The sequence below is a fragment of the Lepidochelys olivacea genome, assembly GCF_965140295.1.
Source record: "Lepidochelys olivacea isolate rLepOli2 genome assembly, chromosome: 8".
Classification (NCBI taxonomy): domain Eukaryota; kingdom Metazoa; phylum Chordata; order Testudines; family Cheloniidae; genus Lepidochelys; species Lepidochelys olivacea.
The window spans coordinates 83,227,685-83,250,372 of record NC_140418.1 but is presented as its reverse complement, the minus strand read 5'-3'; the positions used below and the strand labels follow the sequence as shown (position 1 = coordinate 83,250,372).

Genomic DNA, 22,688 nt, shown 5'->3' with positions numbered 1-22,688 from the left:
TAGTCTGTGATTGGAAAAATCAACTGGAAAGTTAATTCCAGCCACCCTGGACTGTAGTGTCAACCAGACGTGCAAAACCCATGGGAAAAAACTCAGAAATTGGGCTTGTTTTTGGCTTAATTGGCTTGTGATTTGCTTTTTGGCTTGTTGCTTGTTTTGTAGCTCGTTGCTTGTTGCTTTTTTTTTTTTTTTGATCGGCTCCTGACAAGCAGGGGTAAGTGAAGGGGGTGGGAAAGAGTGAGGGGTGCACAGCAGGCCCATCACAGTCCCAGACTGCACGTGTGGGGATCTAGTCACATAGAGGGTTGGGGTTCTTGGGGATTGGCTTGTTTTGGCCTTGTTTTGAAATAGGATTCGCTTGATTTTTGGCTTATTGTGAAAGTCAGGATGCTTATTTACCATGTGAAAGTTGGCAATTGTGATGTCAATTCATAATATCACAGTAAAACTTTTCTGGACACAGTAGGAAAGCTTGGAATTTAAAGACGAAATACTGTATAGGAGATGACATAGGTGCTGGAACTAGGGAGGCTGGGTTGCTCCCGCACCCCCTGGCTTGAAGTGGTTTCCATCATATACAGGGTTTACAGTTTGGTTCTATGGCTTTCATTACCCCTGGGAGATGAGATAAACCAGTGGGTGATGGATACAAGTACCAGCGAATTGCACCAGATACATTAGAAAAGGTGGTTCTGTAGTTGTGTCATGATTTTAAAACTGCTGGACATTTGGGGATTGCAGAAACCTTAGCTAAGCTAAGGGAGAATTTCTGCTGGGTTGAATGCAGGCTGGATTTATAAAATTGGTGCAGGAAATACAATGCTTGCATTATAAAGAAGGGCCCCCTAAAACTGGGAGAGCTGCTTTGCAGCAGTATCTTGTGGGGTATCTGGTAATCAGTAGTGGCTGGTAGCTATGGACTGCTTCACAGAATGGCCTGAGGCTTATCCAATAAGAAATCAAGAAGTTGTAACAGTATTAGGGGTCCTAGTGAATGAATTTTTCACCAGATTTGGAGTCCTGAGTGAGTTACACGCAGATCAAGGGAGAACCTTTGAATCCAGTGTTTAAACAGATTTGTAAGATTCTAAGGATTCGCAAAATTCTTACCACCACAGCACACCCAGGATCTAATGGGATGGTGGAAAGATGGAATAGGACTCTGGGGGGGTTTTAGCTGGCTACTTTTGTAGAACAGTACCAAACAGAGTGGAACTAGCAAAAATCCCATTCCTTTTGATAGTTTATAGGATAGCAGTCATTCAGAGTACACAGTGTACCCTAAGATTTCTCATGTTTGGGCATAAGCTAAGGACGGCAGAAAAATTCTTGTATGGAGTTCCTGAAGAGGAACAAATGGATTCGAACCATTTGGACCATGTAAAAACCCTACAATCCAAAACTGAAAAAGTTCAAACCTTTGCTAGGGAAAAGTTGATAGTCTCTGATAAGATAAAACGTTTGTATTATATAAGTTCATATGGGGAAACTTTTAAAAAGAGGGGACGTGGTCTGGGTACACAATCCTAGAAGAAAGTAGGGTAGGAGCCCTAAATTGGATAAACCTTGGGAGGCACCGTGTACGATACTAACCCAAATAAATAAAGTGGTGTACAGGGTCCAGTTGGGTCCCAGGACTGAACACAGTTACCTATAAGGACCATTTGAGAAGATATCAGGGGAACAAAATTTCAGCTTGGCTGCTTCCTGAATCTGAGGTTGTAGCTGTGGAAGGTAAGGCTGGAAAAGTTGTTACGGAGGTGAATGCCCCATCAAAACAAAATGTGCAGGGTCACTCGCAGCTTACAAATTCCACAAAAACAATAGATGTTCCTCAGGGGCTGATTGAAAAGAAACCCGGGAAGAGAAAAACCCCAAAGAGATTTGGGTGGGAATAAAATTCTTTTGGGGCTGATGTGAAAACATCTTGATAGACAACACTGTACATATGTAAATAGTCAACCTTGTATAATTTTTTATTTCTTTCTTTTCTTTCTGTTTGGGATGGGTTATTGGATATTGCCATTTTAGGCTTCATTGGGACGATAACCAAAGCTGAGTTGGGGGTGGGGGTGTTCCAAGCTGGGGAAGTCTTGTTATGGGTTGAGTTAAAACCTCCTTGAGATTGATAGGTGTGAACTTGCCCTTCGATTAACATAATTGTAAACACAAGCCCCCACCTAAGAAAAAGAAGTGTGTGAACCCGCGCAAGTGCTTTTTTCGGTAAGTGTGGGGGAGGAGGTAGGAAGGCAGAGCACAGAGAAATCAGAACAGAGCGTGAGGTACTTGAACAGTGGTTCTCAAACTTTTGTACTGGTGACCACTTTCACATAGCAAGCCTCTGAGTGCAACCCCCCTTCCCTTGTAAATTAAAAAACACTTTTTTATATATTTAACACCATTATAAATGCTGGAGGCAAAGCGGGGTTTGGGGTGGAGGCTGACAGCTCACGACCCCCCACGTAATAACCTTGCGACCCCCAGATGGGTCCCAACCCCCAGTTTGAGAACCTCTGTACTAGAACCTGGTGACCACAGTGTGGCCCTGGAAGAAACTAGAAAGAGATCCCTTGGGTCTGTTGGCTACAGAGGCTTGGAGCTGTAACCGAAGAAACTGCTCCTTTTGTTCTTGATTCTGAGTTTGGAGAATTAGGACTTTGTACATTCTTTGTAAATAAACAAGATTGCATCAAAGAAAATACCAGATACCATCAATTTGTACTTGCAACTGCAACATCCCCAGGCCCTGCACTTTGACTAGCCTCTTGGGTCAAAAAGGGATAACAATGTAATCCTGGAAGAAAGCTAAACCTATTGAGCAGGAATCTACCTCTTAGTGTGGACCACAATGCAGGACTGAAGTCTGAGAATTCTGCCTGAGTAAAAACTGCATGATTTTTACCAATTCCCAATACTATTTAATGAATAATGATTTGCTCTAGAACAGAGAACTAAATTTATTCAAATATGCACAAATATAGTAGAATGAACTATGCCTACATAGATGCATTTTTCAAAGGAGAGTCTTAATTTTATTGCAGAGTAATTTCTTTGTGCTTGTAAAGCATCTGAGTAGGATTCCACAAGGGCTGAGCGGTCCAGTGTAGCGACTCTTAATGCACAATTGGGGCCCAAATTATATCTAAAATATTGTAAATTATAAATTCAAGTTGCTCTAGATTTTAAGTAGATCTAAAAGTTGAAGCTACTGAGTCAGCTAAAGCGTACTTATTTAATTCTAATTAAATGGTACATTTAACGGTTGTACTTTTGTTTTTAGAAATGATTGAACCAAGGTTAAAAAGTGGAATTCTATCAAAGGCTAAAATCTCCAAGGGAAGAGAAACACTTCGATTGAGATTCAAAGGTCCTGCCACTGTGGAGGAAGTGGTATGTTTCTACTGGGGTAGTAATGAGAGCATTTGAAACTTTTAGCATCTGTTAAATTTATGTAAAACATCAGATTTATCCTTCAGCAAAGTTTATGTGGCAAAATGGGATTTTCTTGAAAAATTCCAGCACAGCAAAATCTCAGTGTTTCTTACTTTGTTAAATGTCACTAAAAGTTTGTTTAAAGCTACATTCAGTACTGATGTCAGAAATAAAAATAGTGGGTAATGGAACAAGGTGGCTCATTAGGAAATGTGGAATATTTATAGAAATAAATTTAAAACCATATTTCTTGTGGCATACTTATCAATGCTGTGAACTCTCGTGGTTCTATTACAGGTCTCACAATATTTATTTCTCCCTTCCTCCCCCACCGCTCTTTTAAAGCCCCAGTTCCTAGAGCCATACGATTATGTGAGAATTTCAACTTGCATTTTAACAAAACAGTTTCTAAACCTGATGGCTATGGAGAAAACCTAGAAAATATGAACCCCGAACAGCTCAAAGCCCGTAAGGCAAACAAAAAGTTTCCAAAATGTATTCCTTTTAATAAACATTATTTTTTAAGATAATCGTGATTTTTTTTAGAGAGTCTAACTCATGATTTTTGAATGCTTGGAGTCTGCAATACAGATACTTATGTATACTGTGCAAATATCTGACCCTTTAAATCATTCAGAGATTAGATTGTTCTGTGTTTGTTCAGCACCTAGCACAATGAATAGGTCCATGAATAGGACTCCTCTGTGCTAAAGGTGGTAGTAATAATAATAATAAGTTTCAGTAATAAATTTATCAGCATCCTTTATCTGGAGTTTATAGGAATATTAAATTATCTTTGACCAAGGAAACATCTTTCAGCATTACCCTTCGTCGCTTTCAGTTATTATATCTCATTACTGATAACTCGAAACATGAAAGATGACTGAATCTTTTGGCATTTGTCAGGGAAGTGAAAGGCATGTCACATCTGTTTTCCAGCCATATAGTAAGCTATCAATGGCATATCTTAGCCAAAAAGTAGGTAAGTGTCACAGGGCTGGCCCTTTAAGAGGTGTCAGATGCCCTGCCTGCCTGCAACAGGCTCTGCTGAAGGGAAGGAGCCAGCCCAGCTTTGCCTGGGGCTAGCTAACTGCCTAAGTAGCTGACTTCTCTTAAAGGGCTAGCTCTGTGACAGTGAATCACATGCTTCTCACTTCATTGATGTGCATGCCCAAAATGCTGAATCCACCTGTCAGATGGAGGGATTTGAAATGTATATCTTCTGTTCTACTCATGCAGAGTCACCGGGAAGTCAGATGTTTCTCACTAACTGTATTGTATTGTATTACTATTTCACCCTTGACTTATTTGGGTTGGGGGTCGAGGGTAAATCTTAACCAAAACCCAAAACATTAAGATAGAAGATTTGCTTGCAATTTATTCATAATAAAAAGGGAATAAATCAGATCCTAAATGCAAAATCTGGATTAATTTGGGTATCTTGTAATTTTTGAAATTTGTAACCAAGATGTAGCATTTTAAACTCTTAAGTGTTTTGTTTCAATAAAGCACTCTGAAATTGAAGAAAAAGCAATAAAAAAAGTAGATGACCTTCTTGAAACATACATGGGAATAAGAGATACTGAGCTAGGTGAGTATTTAATTAATGTATTTAGAACTGCTATTTGATTAAATTATATTCCTCTGCTTTGTTGTTGTAATTAATCCCTATCAAATCCTTCCTCTTCTATGCAATATGTATATGTAGTTGTGTGGATTATTGGATAGTGTGTATTATTGCTCTGGTTTATACCACGAAGATATCTCCTTCAGTGGTCAAACAGAAGTATCAAGGGCCAGTGGTAAAAACGAGGCAGCAAAAACAGAATTTTATCTTAGTTACACTATTATACAACACTAAGCACCTAAGATTCCTTAGCAGTGGAAAGATTATCAGCTGTCGCAAATCTTTTCAATCAATATGTAATTTCATTTTCATACACTACTATAAATGTGATTAGTTGCCCATGGAAATGAAATATGAGGAAAGGATTCATTCAGAGAATGCCAGTAACTGTTCAACTAGGAATTTCGCTCATTACTTATCCCAGATTAGCCAAAAATACAAATCACCACAAGTGTGATAGTTATTCAACAGACAAATGATTAAAAGCTTTATCATTGACCCCTGCCCCCATTCTGTTCCGTTCTCCAGGGGCTTTTGATGTCAGATAATATTGCTATTCAATCTCCATTAAACTGACATCTTTCATAGTGTGATTGTGTTTAGAATACAATGCTCCTAATTTTAATTCAGAGGTTTAAAAAAGAAATGAGAAAGTAGCATCCATTATAACACATAATGGAGTCAAATAAGATCAAGCCATAATATTTGTCCAGTTAAGGATCTTGTACAGCGTGAAGTTTTAGGAATGACTAAGTGCACATAAATACCTAAATAGGTACAATGCTTTAAACTCAGTGGCAATGCAATTTGGCAGGTAGTGTTAGGGGAACATTTTCAAAGACACAAAGGGCCATTAGACTCCCAATTGCTTTCAGTGGCAATTATGCATGTAACTCATCTGTGCCTTTAAAAATCTGTCCCATATACCATTTTACTAGAGTTCCATTCAGGTCTATGCAGAATGTGTCCCCGAGTTTGGAAATGAATTGTTCTTAACAATTTTAAGGGTACAATGGAAACTGAGCCAATAGACTCTGCTTCTTATTTAAAAATGAATGAGCCAGTGAAGGCCTCCACAAACGATTCTAACACTGGTGTGTGGTGTCTGGTGAGTGAATGGAAACTGTTCTTTGATTGGTGGGGCAAGAGAGACTCCTCCCTGAATGATGACAGTGAAGGCCACTTATAGAATTGCTCCTCTAAAGCTGAGGTCTCAGACACATGGGGCTACCTGGGACTCTTTCTTCTATCCTGGTGATGGTTTGATCATGGAAGACTGCTCCTACTACCAAATCGGACAGAAGAGGATGGGAAGCTTATGTCAATAGAACCCAATCCCAGAAGAGCTCTTCTGCTATTGATGGAAAGTTCATGACAAAGATGACTTCCTTTCCAACTTGGGATCTCTTCTCCAGTGCTTACGGAAAATCACCCTGTCCTTCCATGTTGCTTATCTATTAGTATGTCTCAGGATGCTGTATTTGGTCCCTTCTTCTGCTCCTTTAGTACCCTCTCTAGCACTTTAGGCAACCTCATCAGTCCTCTCTGCCTCTATTCAGATTATTCCTAAATCTACTTTTCAACCCTTTACCTCCACCCCTCTCTCCAGTCTCATATCTCTAAACATCTCTGACATGTCTATTGGGATGTCTTACCACTATCTCAACTCTGCCCAAAACTTCCATCCAATTCTTCTTATCCGTCCACCACCTCTATTCTTCATCGCAATTGACAGTTCTACTCTTCTTACTTTCTCTGAGGCTTTCAACCCTGATGTCATAGAATCACAGAAATGTGGAAGGAACCTCAAGAAGTCATCTAGTCCATCCCAGCCACGCTGAAGCAGAATTAAGTACAACCTAGACTGACCCTGATAAGTATTTTTTTAACCTGTTCTTAAAAATCACTAATGGGATTTCACAACTTCTGTAGGTAACCTGTATCAGTACTTAACTATCCTTATTAATAGAAAGTTTTTCTTATATCTAACGTAAATCTTCCTTACTGCAAACTAAACTGATTACTTCTTGTCCTACCTTCAGTGGACATGGAGAACAATTGATCTTTATAACAACCTTTTACATATTTGAAGACTGTTATCATGTTCCCCCTCAGCCTTCTCTTCTCGAGACTGAACTTCCCCATTTCTTTCAACATGTCCTCATAGGACATGTTTCTAAATCTCATATAATTTTTGTTGCTGTCCCCTGGACTTTTTACAGTTTGTTCACATCTTTTTTAATATGTGGGGCCCAAAACAGTACTCCAGCTGAGGTTTCAGCGGTGCCAAGCAGAGTGTAACAATTACCTCCTGTGTGTTACATATGCCACTCCTATTAATAAATTGCAGGGTGACATTTGCCTTTTTTACAATGGCATCATGCTGTTGACTCATTCTGTTTGTGATCCACTATAACCCACAATTTTTTTCTGCAGTATTATTGCCTTGCTGATTATTCCCCATTTTGTACTTGGGCATATGATTTTTTCCCCTCCTAAGTGTAGTACTTTGTGTCTCTATCTCCTTCTCACATAATAGTATCTCATTAACATCTTATCAGCAAAATCTCTACCATCTTCAGTATCCCTGTTGCTAAAACGCTTCTCTGTACCTGGTCATCTCTCTCTTTGACTTTTGTATCTTTCTTTTCAGCCTCCCTGATTCTCACCTGCTCTCCCACCAATCTATCCAACATGACTCTGTGAAAGCTCTTTTCCTTTCCAACTGCTCTGAGTATCATCACTCTCCTTTATTGACTTCACTTGCTTCCTGTCTCTCCCCCAATTAAACGGCCTTTCCCCAAGAATCTTTGTTGTCCTCTTGTGTTTTTTGTCTTGTATATTCTATGCTGTAAGTTATTTGGAGTAGGGGGATGTCTTTTCTGAGTACTGCAAACCCAGTGTATGTTTATGATGCAATATGACTGTTAGTTAATTATGAGGGAGAATAACAGGCATTTTGTGGGAAAGAAAAGAGCAAGTGTGTCTAAAAACAGAATCTATGTGGTTTCTGTTCCTGTCTTTGGTAGGTTGTGGCCTAGTTAAAATTGGCACCTGATTAAAATGAAACAATAAAGAAACTGGTTTCTAGGGATTCTTTTAAATATTTTGGATGGTTGTGTTAGACATGTAGTCAAAACCAAGGGATTCTCACCACCTGCTAAAGGCAGTGATGCACTTGAAATATATTGTCTGGAATGTCTCATTGGTATTAGGAAAGGGAATTATTTCTCTCTTTTTTTATTAAAGGCACAGGCCAGAACCACATATTGCTTGGATATTTTTGATGTGGGCAAATCATAGTGCGCATTATTCATTGCTAAATAAAAATTGTTGATTCAGTTCAGACTTCTAAAGTCATTTTATTAAGCTGGACTTAGGCTCGTTTATGGGGTAGGACTTAGGTGGCAATGAAGCCTCCAAACAGTTAAGTGTGCAGTAAGTGTTAGCCGGTTGCTGTCTAGGAGTGAAAGTGCATAAAAAGTTGAATGAGAATGGCAGGCAGATCAGACGACTCATAGATTCATAGATACTAAGGTCAGAAGGAACCATTATGATCATCTAGTCTGACCTCCTGCACAATGCAGGCCACAGAATCTTACTCTCCCACTCCTGCGAAAAACCTCGCACCTATGTCTGAGCTATTGAAGTCCTCAAATCGTGGTTTAAAGACTTCAAGGAGCAGAGAATCCTCCAGGAAGTGACCCATGCCCCATGCTACAGAGGAAGGTGACAGACCTCCAGGGCCTCTTCCTATCTGCCCTGGAGGAAAATTCCTTCCCACCCCAAATATGGCGGTCAGCTAAACCCTGAGCATATGGGCAAGATTCACCAGCCAGATACTACAGAAAATTCTTTCCTGGGTAACTATGATCCCAACCCATCTAACATCCCATAGCACATCAGAAGTATTATATGGTGTCAAAAGTGAAACTCAAAGGAAACTTCACCTCAGATGTTAAGTGTGAATGGGACTATATCAGAAAATAAGAAAAAGTGGGTAAAACATCAGAGTAGCTATGCGTCTATATATTCTAGCAGAGGTCACTATAGTTGACTTTTCAATAGACTTCTGTTCTAACACCCCGTTTTCAATCACTTCTTATAACTTATTGAAATTCATGGTTTGGGGTGATATTTCCCAGGCTTGGCTTTTGCCTCAAGGTGGATTGTTTAGCAAAGTTTGAGGAAAAATGCCTCGGCCTTTTGAGTGTGAGGAGAATAGGGAATAAATACACTTTCCCCCTTAGAATAAAATCCTTCCAACCTTGTACTGTGCAGCTATTATAAGAAGCAGTTGGGGTAAAAAAGAGGAAAACTGACACTGTCTGTGAACCAATAAGATTTACTTAAAAAAATTATATGGAAATAGCTCTCCCTGACAAGTGCCTTTTTAATGTTTTAACGAACACTGGTCTGATTTGCTGTTGCAATTATCCATGGAAAATTGGACTCTGTAAAGATCAGTACATACTTCATGGAGTTTTCTCACTAGGCCATAAAGGACTTATTGAAAGGAAACCATATACTGTGAATGCACACATGGCTAAATTAGTCTCACAGTGAAAAATGAAATGAAAGTACTCAGTGTATGAGGAGTCCTTGTTTTATTTACTGCTAAGGTGTGCAGGGAATGAGGCAGGACTCAGCCTCACACATGCAAGAACCTTAGTGGGACTTGAGAAAATCAAGAAGGATTTGGTTCTACATCTTGCACTACCATTTAACATACCGTAGTAAGGTAATTCCGCTCTACAGACACTATAGGTCAGCCTCAAGCTATTGTGAAAGTAACACACCTACTACTAAAGTTATGATAATTCCTCTCAGAAATTTCAGATTTCATAATATCACATGTATCTGAGCAGAAGAAGTTGCTTTAATGAGAATAATATATATAATGTACCACGGGGGCACTGACATTATGATTACCATTGAGGAAGCACTTTTATTACAAGGTCTTGTTCTGAAAAATCTCACTGACTGGGCTGAAATTTCTCATGGGTGTTTCAGCTCTATGGTCACTTTTTAAAAAAAAATTAGTTAAACCTCTAATTAGATATTTTTGAGATGCTATTTCTGCTCTTTGAATAACTCATTTTTTAAAATTTCACTTAGCAGCAACGTTTTGGTTTATACCCTCCTCCACATGGAACCGTTTAGTTTAAACAGGGTTAATAACTTCTGGGAGTCAGGGGGGAATCTCAATGAGCGCTGTGAAAATCTCAGGAATTTCAGTTCGCCAGGACGTTTGACTGCACATTCAAACTCAAAGTAAAATTCAGTCAAAACTACTGATTCAATTATTTTCACCCAGAGCGATCCAAGTTTACTCATAACTTGTCACATCTTCACATAAGTCAGCTCTGGTTTGCCAAAAGTTCATGAACATCAGTGAACTTGGGAGGAGTTTCATGTTAAGAAAACTTGAAACCAGGAGACGCTCACATGGTTTTGATCAGACAGATTTACAGGCTCCAGACCTAACTCACAGGTAGAGATCCTCTGCTAGTGGTTTTATGCTTCTGTTACCTTGGTCAGGCACTGTTGCATATGTTGTTTTACATCCCTCTAAGTGGAAAGTTTATAGGGGTTTTCGAATCCTTCCAAATGTGACAATAGTATTTTCTCTGTGGTGCTTGGGAAAACAGTGACTTGAGTATTGGATGGATCACAAAGTTTCAGTTAATATCAGCTCGCAATTTAAGAAAAAGACATGAGCCAATAAAAGCAGAAGTGTTTTTGAATTGATTTGATTCTAGGTTGTAATATTCTCCATTGTTGTGAATATGCCCTGAGGCTGTGACATCTAAACAAATATCTCAGTGAGCAAGCTGTATTCAAAGGCCCAGTTCTTGGTTGTGCTGAGACTGCTTTGCATAGCTTTGCAAGCACCCAGCATCCCTAATATTATCTCAGCCATCCACTGAAGGATTCTTCCTGACTAAGGGGTCCTTGTCTGCATAGAGCTGCTCTTGTGGCTCCTGTGCTGACACCCCTTCATTATCCTTGCAGCTGGTGCAGGCAGCATGGCCAAGGCATCCCTGGGCCTTGGCAATCTCCAACTGCTGTAACAGGCCCCTGGGGATATTGGTAGCAGGCATAAAGTTAGAGCAGCCTTCTCTAATTGATCCTGGGTTCTAGACCAGTGCCCCGATGGTCCAGGGTTGGGAGGGTACAAAGGACACCCCTGTGTTTCCCCCCATCCTGAACGCCACCGATTACTCCTTGGCAGAAGCTGAAGATTGAGCCCAACATAATTAACATAAGTGTATCCGTTTCCAATCTGAAACCTGTATCTCGATCACATTTTCTCATACTCTGCTGTTTTGTGAAAGTAAATGCTGGCTCACATCCGCATACAGGGTTAATGTTGCTCTATTAGCAGAGCTTCAGCAGTCAGCTCTGTGCCCCAACAACCTTGTGTACTAGATGTGCTAGTTGTCTTAGATTACAACACAGTGGCTTTAAAGGGATGCATCATCCTATCCTTCTTCTAAGGCTTTACAAATACACTAGGGCCTAATGCACATTTTTCTATAGTTTTGTTCTCATATCTGCCTTAATAGCACTATTGCTGTTTCAGTACAGCAAATCTTCCTAACTGATCTTGCCACAGCGTAATTTCCAAGGCTGTTTGTGTTCCTTTACTCTGAAACGATGTTAAAGAGACCTGCTTTTCAAAATTCCTAACGACAAATCAGATATTTTTTCCCCCCGCTGGATCTTCATTTGCACCTGAAATCTCTCCATGTTTAGTATCTTTTTACTAACTTTTTGTAAACTGATTAAGTTTATCCTATACATTCTTGAGGGTTTTTTCCCAAGCACCTTGTAGCTATTTTGAAAGTGTTAATTCTGCTTTGTGTGGGAGAAGCCCTCTGGCATCTTCTCTTTGCCTTGCAATTTTCTTATAATCAATTTTTGTGTATTCATCTTTCAAATGAGAATATTTCAGATAATGCTGATAATTTCAGATAATGCAGAGAGCTTTTTCTTTTCATCTGTAGATCTCAAAGCACTTTACAGACAAGGTAAGTATCATTATCCCCATTTTATGTATGGGGAAACTGAGGTACAGATAGGTGACATGACTTACCCAACATCACCCAGAAGGCTGTTGGCCCAGTAGGGAAAGAACTTAGGTTTCTTGAGCCCCAGTCTATTCACTGGGCCATACTACATCTCTGTTTCCTTCTGTATCCATTGCTTGGCCAGCCTGGAGTGCTCTGCCCTCTGTTTTTTGCCTTTTATATAGCAGAGAGATTTACTTTTTCCTGTCCAGGGTTTGAATTCTTTCATCCTAGAAAAGATGTAGTGTTTTCAGTGTTTTTTCTTGTCGTATTTACAATGTTCCTTTTCAAATGCTGGGCAAGCTGAATATGCTCCTGATTAGGGTGACCAGATAGCAAGTGTGAAAAATCGGGACGGGGGTGGGGGGTAATAGGTGTCTATATAAGAAAAAGCCCCAAAAATCAGGATATCTGGTCACCCTACTCCTGATTGGGGTCTGATTCACCCTGACTTCTGCAAGTGTTTGGAAACCAGTCTGCATGCCTTTTGTGTACAGGTTGTATGTTGCTCTCCATGCTCAGGTCCTGTGAATTCTCCACTTCCACAGATCATCCAGTGTCCAACAGTGTGGTTATTTTAACCTCTGGCTTGCTAAAAGCTGTTCTGTGAAGCCCAGTTGATTAAATGTGTTGCACTTTTGCATCTTGATCTCACAATTAAAATAACTGAATTTATGATAAGTAGTTGGTGTCACAATCTGGCATAAAAATTCTGACATCCTGGAATAGACATTATGTTATGAAGGGTTGTGTCACGTTTTTCTGGTTCTTTAGCCCCAGACCTGGATTTACTTTCACAAGACACTACAGTTAGTAGTAAGGATACTGAATCTGTGCTGAGCAAAGGAGAAATGAACCAGAACTAAACAGAACATGAACAAGATCAGGAAGAATTTGTCCCTAGGAATTCAACCACGCTGTCCCACATAGCAGAGCACTTGTGATTAAGGGGGAGATTTAGGAGCATGAATCCTGTTGACTCTCTTTTGGGACTTGTGCTCCTAAATCTTGTTAGATGCATTTTAAAATCTCCTCTAAGCAGACCTTTCTCAGTGTTTAAAATATATTATTTTGAAATGTTACAATGAGCATGTAATTTAACTATAAATTTCTTTATAGTCTTTCTATATATCTGTGTTTGTGGGCTGGTTATTTTTGTTTTTGTTTGTTTGTTTAAGCTGCAACAATGGTAGAAGCAGGAAGAGACAAGAACAATCCAGATGAATTTGCTGTTGCACTTGATGAAGCTCTTGGAGACTTCGCATTTCCTGATGAGTTTGTATTTGATGTATGGGGAGCCATGGGTGATGCTAAACAAGGACGATTTTAATGAGAAATGTACAATTTATTAATTGCTGTTTGAAGATAAAATTGTTTTTAAACAATTATGGGATCAGAATTTCAGTTTATTAATATAAACTATAGGCTGATGCTGTATATATTTGAAATATTCCCCTTTAAAACCTTTTGCAAAGTAGTATTTTCTGGGTACGAGTTTTGAAAAACCTTGTATAGCATCCAGTTATGCTGAAAACTACACATTTAAAAACAAATATTTAATCTACTTTTATGAATTAATATATGGAACAGTTCCATGGTTTCTGTTTAGTATTCCATTGATCCAGTATTTTTTTTCACATGTGCAGTATATTAAAAGTATTTTGCAGTTCTCTGAAGAGATGTTAGACATATATAATAAAGAGCTAGGGCTATTTCATCTTTTTTAAAGAGACGCTTATAAAACTTGATAATATAAAAAAGTACTCAGATGTGCTATAACTCAATAATCCTCTGTTCCCTCATGTACACTTTGCTATACATCTAACCCCTTCTTACTGCTGTGTATGAAGGAGTGCTTTTCCTTACAGAAAGTTGGGAAGAGGCTACCCTTTGTATGCGGTGAGGTTCAGAAAAAGCTTCCCCTCAACCCTGAGGCTTCATTTGAGGTCTGAGACACTTTGGATGGAAATGATTTGTTTTAATTTGGTGTGTAATATAAGATGCCTAAGTACTACTGTGGTGGGTCTATTAGAAATGAATAGGACAGATTGTAGATCAGTCTCTGTCTGCCATATTCCTGCATCAAAGTCTTCTGGACAACAAAAGAACACCCAAAAGCCAGCTGCACCTATTTATTCGCACACGTACGTAATGGCAGGGATGTGGCACTGAATGCTGTGGCATATGACGACTCATGTGCTTATTGGAGTTAAGCATGTGCGTGAGTGCTTTGCTGAATCAGGATCTTAGTTTCTCCTGTTGTTTGTGTGGCTTTCTCGTGAAACATGGGAGAGAGAGAAAAATTTAAAAATACATTAAAAACAGGAAAATGTGATTTGTAAAATCACAAAAAAAAGTGGCAGCATGGACACAAAGGCCAGGCTTAAACTTGAAACTACTTTTAACTCATTTTTTCAAATAGGTTGGATTTCAAGTTGTCAGTGTCCTTTTAGAAAATCATGTTGTACATAAGCACATTTCTTTCTCTCTTTTATATATCAGTAATAAGACCTATGATTATTAAAGGGGAAAGAACTTTTTTAAAAAATCCAATTTATCTATATTTACTCCCGTGTTTACTGTTTGTGTTCAATCCATTTCAGTTTCCTTTTTAATCAGTTTCATATTGAGGTTTTCAGTGTTGCAATGTTTGGATTTTAAACAAGGCAGAAGGATACTTTCAACTGTTTTTTCAATAGGTTTTGTTTTGTTTTCTGTTTGTTTTAAATTGTGGAAATATATTGATCTTGGAATTTATAAAAGCTTGTTTTACATAATTTAAACATGGGCCAAATGATGGGTGACAAGATCCCTTTACAACAAAGCTGAAGAAAAAAGTGGGACCTTATCTGTGCAAGTACTGTAGCTTTTCAATGTTCTTTTATATTAGAACAAGCATATAAAATAAATACTATTCCAAAAATAAAGTTTTCTAAATTTCTGTCTAGTTGTTGCTTTTTCCCCTGTGAACCATCAATAGAAAAAGTTTTTCATTATCTTCCTGTGGCTGATTGAAATGGATGTAACAAGTGCCCACACATTACATGCTAATTAAATGTTTCTAAAAATATGACACTTACAAAATGGCACCGCCTGTACTAGAACCTGAAAGGTGCCATTTGGGACCTGACTCATAACTCTTGGTTACTAAAGAGGTTGCTGAACTAATGAAAATGGTACACTTGGTGTCCACGGAAATGGACACAGCGGCTTAGACAGCTAAGACAACACACTTATTGGCTACCCTTTTTTATCCTGCATTTTATAAAAATGGTATCTTGTGTTCAGTATCTCAATAACATATACGACATAGGTAGCATGGATATCTGACTTAGTAGTTCATTTCCATTTTTCATCTATACATAAATGTGACATCAAATGGAAATCAAGATGCCTTATTATCTTTCAAAACATCTAAAAAAAGGGGTAGGTAATTATTTTTCATGATTCTTTGTAATGATGGAGTTAGTAAAATAATGTGCTCTGACCAGTGAGATATACTTGCTGTGCTGTACTAAATGAGAGGATTTCTTTAATTTCCTTTGAGAATAAGTGCATCAGAGCAATAAGTCTCAGTTCTTTTCAGAGGATGGACAATATAAGAATGTTCTAAGTTCATTTATACAGATACTGAATTGAGTGGAACGTGGGGCATCTACTCGGGGTAGGGGCCTGAAGCGTGTTTGCATGCATGTGTGTTGAAGTGGCACTTGCTGGTAATCTGCAGAGAGCTGCCAGGTTACATATTGCAGGGTCCTCCTCCTCCTCGCTTTCCAGCTTTTTATTGCATCGAAAATGGTGTAAAATGCATATTTCTTCATATAAACAATTGTTTGAGTTGCTATGATTGGATGTTAAATGGAACATGAGTTGTCCATAATATCTCTCCTTTAAGATGTGGTTCACATTATGGAACAAAGTGAGAACCCCTGATTTAACTGTGAGCAAGCCAAGGGTAATTTAAGTTCAAAAAATGAAAAGCTAGAATTGCTCAAGATAGTTAAGGTCCAGGCAGACTGCGAAGAGCTACAAAAGGATCTCTCAAAACTGGGTGACTGGGCAACAAAATGTCAGATGAAATTCAATGTTGATAAATACAAAGTAATACACATTGGCATAGACACTGACTCCATGGGTGCTCTGGGGCTGGAGCACCCACAGGGAAAAATTAGTGGGTGCTCTGCACCCACCGGCAGCCAAGCTCCCCTCCCCACCCCCCCGCCTCACCTCTGCCTCCTCCCCCTCGTGGGCCGCGTCCCCGCTCCTCTGCTACCTCCCAGGGCTTGCGGCCGCCAAACAGCTGTTTGGAGGCATAGCAAGCTTCTGGAGGGAAGTGAGAGGAGCGGGAATGTATCACGCTCAGGGGAGGAGGCGGGGCCAGGGCAGGGAGGGGGTGGAGTTGGGGCGGGGACTTTGGGGAAAGGGTTGGAATGGGGGCGGGGTGGGGCTGGAGTCAGAGGCGGGTTGAGCACTCACCGGTGCAAGCAGAAGTCAGCACCTATGCACATTGGAAAACATAATCCCATACAAAATGATGGGGTCTAAATTGGCCGTTACCACTCAAGAAAGAGATCTTGGAGTCACTGTGGACAGTTCTCTGAAAACCTCCACTCAATGTACAGCGGCAGTCAAAAAAGCAAACGGAATGTTGAGAATCATTAAGAAAGGGATAGATCATAAGACTGAAAATATTATATTGCCTCTATATCAATACTGAATACTGTGTACAGATGTGGTTGCCCCATCTCAGAAAAGATATACTGGAATTGGAAAAAGTTCAGAAAAGGGCAACAAAAATGATTAGGTCAGAGGTGGGCAAACTATGGCCCCTCGGCCACATCTGGCCCGTAGGACCCTCCTGCCTGGCTCCTGAGCTCCTGGCCCGGGATGCTAGCCCCCAGCCCCTCCCCTGCTATTCCCCTCCCCCACAGCCTCAGCTCACTACGCCACCGGCACAATGCTCTGGGCGGCAGGGCTGCAAGCTCTTGTCAGGCCGCGGCTCTGCAGCTGCGCTGCCCGACCCGGTGCTCTGTGCTGTGCGGTGCTGTGGCTGGCTCCAGCTTCCTGTCCTGGTGCTCTGGGCAGCACGGCTGTAGCTCCACCAGCCACCCGTGCTCCAGGCAGTGCAGTAAGGGGGCAGGGAGCAGGGGGGTATGGATAGAGGACAGGGGAGTTTGGGGTGGTGGTCAGGGGACAGAGGTGCGGATAAGGGTCGGGGTGGTCAGAGGGCGGGGAACGGGGGTTGAATAGGGGCAAGAGTCCCAGAGAGGGCAGTCAGGAAGGAGAGGGGGGATTGGATGGGGCAGCGGGGGGCAGTCAGGGGCAGGGGTTCGGGGGGGTGGTCAGGGAGAAGGGGTGGTTGGATGGGGCAGGGGTCCCTGGGGGGGGAATGAGAGGAGGGGTTGAATGGGGCGGCAGGGGGCAGTCAGGGGTGGGGGGTCCAGAGGCGGTCAGGGGACAGGGAGGGAGGGATGGGGCAGGGGTCCCAGGTGGGATTGTCAGGGACAGGGAACGGGGGTTGGATGGGGCAGGAGTCCCAGGGGGGCTGTCAGGGGGCAAGAAGCAGGGGGGGTTAGATAGGGGGCAACAACCTCCCCTAACCAGCCCTCCGTACAATCTCAGAAACTCGATGTGGCCGTCAGGCCAAAAAGTTTGCCCCCCCCCCCGGATTAGGGGTATGGAATGGCTGCCATATGAGGAGAAATTAATAAGACTGGGACTTTTCAGTTTAGAAAAGAGATGATTAAGGGGGGATATCATAGAGGTCTATACAATCATGACTGGTGTGGAGAAAATAAATAAGGAAGTGATATTTATTCCTTCTCATAACACAAGAACTAGGGGTCACCAAATGAAATTAATAGGCAGCAGGTTGAAAACAAACAAAAGGAAGTATTTTTTCACACAATGCACAGTCAATCTATGGAACTCCTTGCCAGAGGATGTTGTGAAGGCCAAATCTATAACAGGGTTCAAAAAAGAACTATATAAATTCATCTAGGATAGGTCCATCAATGGCTATTAGTCAGGATGGACAGGGATCATGTCCCTAGCCTCTGTTTGCCAGAAGCTAAAAGTGAGTGACGGGGTGGATCACTTGGTGATTTCCTGTTCTGTTCATTCCCTCTGGGGCACTTGGCATTGGCACTGTTGGAAGACAGGATACTGGGCTAGATGGACCTTCACTCTGACCCAGTATGGCCGTTCTTATGTTCTCTTACACGTGTAATTCTAAAAGAAGAATTGCGAGACAACTCATTAACTGCTATGGGGTTCCAACCTGCTCCCACTGAAGTTGATGGACTGATCTTACAGTGTGCAAAACGCAGCAGGCAAGGAATATCTTACACTTTTAAGGGAATGAATATTGTGATTACAGCTGGACTTACTGAGCTATCTTTAGTACTCCAGATGTCATTTCAATGACAGAGCTGGTGATTTTATAGGATTCATTATAGTGTAATTATGCACAAGTTTGAAGATTTATAATTGGAGTCGTGGACAAAATCTTGAGAGAGTAGGCTATGCCATCTGAAAAATATGAAATAAGATACACAGCTGTCTTAGGAACTGAAAGTAAATAAAAAGAATAATGAATAATCCCACCCACCACTTAAAATCTACACATGTAAGAGCTATCCTCTCTGACTCAAACCATCAAGGATGAATGAATTGTGACAGAATACTAGAAATTTGATTACATCCATGATCCCACATTCAGTATCACATAGAACCTGCAAGTTGGTGGACTGATGTGTCCTTTATAGCACAAATAATAATAATTAATAATTTCATCATCAACAAAGTGAGAACCCCTGATTTAACTGTGAGCGAGCCAAGGGTAATTTAAGTTCAAAAAATGAAAAGCTAGAATTGCTCAAGATAGTGGAGGCCCAGGAAGACTGCAAAGAGATACAAAAGGATCTCTCAAAACTGGGTGACTGGGCAACAAAATGTCAGATGAAATTCAATGTTGATAAATGCAAAGTAATACACATTGGCATAGGCACGGACTCCGTGGGTGCTCTGGGGCTGGAGCACTCACGGGGAAAAGGTGCTCAAGCAGCTATCTGTATAGTCAGTACTTCTAAGGCAGATGTAAAACGAACAAATAAAATCTGAAAGTTGCACCTAGATTTGCTTCCTGGTCTGAATATTGCATACACATCTAATTCAATGCATCACCTTCTACATCATATTGCATGCTCACTTGTTTTAGATATGCATATATTAAAAAGGCTTTGAAATACTAGTCCCTCATGCCTTAAATGAAATATTGAACTTAAAGTCAACTCATGAGAGTAATTTCATAAAGGTGAAGCGGATAGACAAGACTATAAAAACAAAGGGGAAAAATAACAGCAATGAAAGTAAACATTGTAAACAAATTAAAATCCTAGAACATTTAATTATTTAAAATATGTCTATACTAAAAAATAGAATTTTTTTGACTGTAAAATGCTTGCTCTAATTATTTTAGGCTTTTGCTTGATTTCAAATTACATGCTATTTTGAATGGTAACAGCCCTAAAGTTGAATTTTTATTCCAAGAAGCTCTGAATAATGTAGCAAAGAGTTTGGCCTTTGACTCCAATGGCACCAGACTTTCACCCCAAATGTCAGCAATAATGACAGATATTTTTGTCCTAAATCTTTGATCAGTTAGCATACATCCTGCAATTCTAAACTGTCCTTGGAGTAGAATGAGAGAGACAAGGTGGGTGAGATAATATCTTTTATTGGACCAAAGACAGTTGATGAAAGAGACAAGCTTATAAGCTCCACAGAGAAGAGCTCTGTGGAGCTTGAACGCTTGTCTCTTGTCCAACAGAAGTTTGTCCAATAAACAATATTTCCTCACCCATTTTGGAACCAGGATATGAGAGATATAACATTGCTATTCCACCATCACAAACAACTTGGCGTGGGATGTTTAAAGATGGGCTAATGTAGTGCCCATCTTTAAAAAAGGGAAGAAGGATGATCCTGGGAACTACAGGCCGGTCAGCCTCACCTCAGTCCCCGGAAAAATCATGGAGCATGTCCTCAAGGAATCAATTCTGAAGCACTTAGACGAGAGGAAAGTGATCAGGAACAGTCAGCATGGATTCACCAAGGGAAAGTCATGCCTGACTAATCTAATTGCCTTCTATGATGAGATAACTGGTTCTGTGGATGAAGGGAAAGCAGTGGACGTGTTATTCCTTGACTTTAGCAAAGCTTTTGACATGGTCTCCCACAGTATTCTTGTCAGCAAGTTAAAGTATGGGCTGGATGGATGCACTACAAGGTGGGTAGAAAGTTGGCTAGATTGTCGGGCTCAATGGGTAGTGATCAATGACTCCATGTCTAGTTGGCAGCCGGTATCTAGCGGAGTGCCCCGAGGGTCGGTCCTGGGGCCGGTTTTGTTCAATATCTTCATTATTGATCTGGAGGATCAGGATGTGGATTGCATCCTCAGCAAGTTTGCGGATGACACTAAACTGGGAGGAGTGGTAGATACGCTGGAGGGTAGGGATAAGATACAGAGGGACCTAGACAAATTGGAGGATTGGGCCAAAAGAAATCTGATGAGGTTCAACAAGGACAAGTGCAGAGTCCTGCACTTAGGACGGAAGAATCCAATGCACCGCTACAGACTAGGGACCGAATTGCTAGGCAGCAGTTCTGCAGAGAAGGACCTAGGGGTGACAGTGGACGAGAAGCTGGATATGAGTCAACAGTGTGCCCTTGTGGCCAAGAAGGCCAATGGCATTTTGGGGTGTATAAGTAGGGGCATAGCGAGCAGATCGAGGGACGTGATTGTTCCCCTCTATTTGACACTGGTGAGGCCTCATCTGGAGTACTGTGTCCAGTTTTGGGCCCCACACTACAAGAAGGATGTGGAGAAATTGGAGAGAGTCCAGCGAAGGGCAACAAAAATGATTAGGGGACTGGAACACATGAGTTATGAGGAGAGGCTGAGGGAACTGGGATTGTTTAGTCTACGGAAGAGAAGAATGAGGGGGGATTTGATAGCTGCTTTTAACTACCTGAAAGGTGGATCCAAAGAGGATGGATCTAGACTATTCTCAGTGATAGCAGATGACAGGACAAGGAGTAATGGTCTCAAGTTGCAGTGGGGGAGGTTTAGGTTGGATATTAGGAAAAACTTTTTCACTAGGAGGGTGGTGAAACACTGGAATGCGTTACCTAGGGAGGTGGTGGAATCCCCTTCCTTAGAAGTTTTTAAGGTCAGGCTTGACAAAGCCCTGGCTGGGATGATTTAGTTGGGATTGGTCCTGCTCTGGGAAGGGGGTTGGACTAGATGGCCTCCAGAGGTCCCTTCCAACTCTGTTATTCTATGATTCTATGTTGGAACAGCTGGATTCCACTGTGTGTCTGTCCGATTTGCAGTAAACTCAGTTAAAGGGAAGAATAGATTAAGACAACATAACTGTAGAAAAGGCAGCTCAATTTAACAGACTCACTCTCAGCTTGGGTTTAAATTAAACAACCCAGAAATGGACCCATGTAATGAACTGGAGCAACCTCCTCAAGTGCTTTTCAGCTGCTTTCTGTCCTCCTTTTGTTCGGAAGTGGGTTTTGCAACATTGCCTTAAGGTTGGATTACTTCCTTCACTTGAATCCTTAACTGTGCTGGTAGTACCGGGCCAGTACTATTCCAAGAAGAATGCCCCAGCAATTTTTGTAGCTGATGCATGAATTTGGCTTTTCAAATGATTTTTTTCCAAGAACGAATTCAGATCTGGAGTCATTGTAAACTTAATGTTACTGCCTATTATTATTAGGAGGAAGAAAAGTGGGAAGAAGAGGATGAAATAGCTTCTACGTTTTTCTAGTTGGCGTATCTTTGTTCGCGGACAGCTATGCTATATGTGCTGTTTCTGCCACACTGTATTAATTAATTCAGCATTAGTTGATATACAAACAGCAGTATAAAATCTAGACCTAGGTTGTAGGTATAATGCAGACCTTCACAAAGTGCATAGATTTAATTTTCTAAATTGTGTTGTGAGAGAGTTTGCCATCTGCTATAGCCATGGGTTTGCACAATATTTTGGGTTGATGCTAGCTATGCTTTGGTATACATATTTGCATACCAATACTACAAATGTTTTTCCAGCTCACACAGATGCATTATGGCTCATTAATATTGAATTTGAGGGACTGCAATAAATATAGGAATAAAGACTTTTAGTGCACAAATCTGTGCATTAAAACGGTAAGTAATCGAACTAAGGGAAATCTTTCCCCTTTGTTTTCAGTCAGCACATCTAATTTGCCAGTTAAAACAATATGGCCAAGATTTTAAAAACTGAATACCTAAAGTTAGGCATCTAACATCATATTTAGGTGTGTAAAAATAAAGTCTAATTTTCAGTCAGTGCTGGCCCTAGAAACTACCAGTGATTTTTCAAAAATTTGGCTTAAGATTTCAGAACTTGTTGTCAACAATGTAATTAAATAGTACGGCTGGTGGAGGACAGAAATTCTGTTTCACGAAGGATTTTGAAATTTGGCTTAATTCCAAGTCAGAACAAACCCTAAAATTT

The 22,688-nt window shown here is 40.7% G+C and overlaps 1 protein-coding gene across 1 annotated transcript in view; it reads left to right on the top strand.

The window, feature by feature from the left end:
* Positions 1–13,530, top strand: part of GIPC2 (GIPC PDZ domain containing family member 2) — a 44,583-nt gene extending 31,053 nt beyond the window's left edge. Inside the window, 3 exon segments of the mRNA XM_084637109.1 lie at positions 3,281–3,390; positions 4,942–5,023; positions 13,311–13,530. Of these exon segments, the coding sequence (XP_084493235.1) occupies positions 3,281–3,390; positions 4,942–5,023; positions 13,311–13,462 (344 nt within the window). The 3' untranslated portion in view covers positions 13,463–13,530.
* The last annotated feature ends 9,158 nt before the right edge of the window (positions 13,531–22,688 follow it).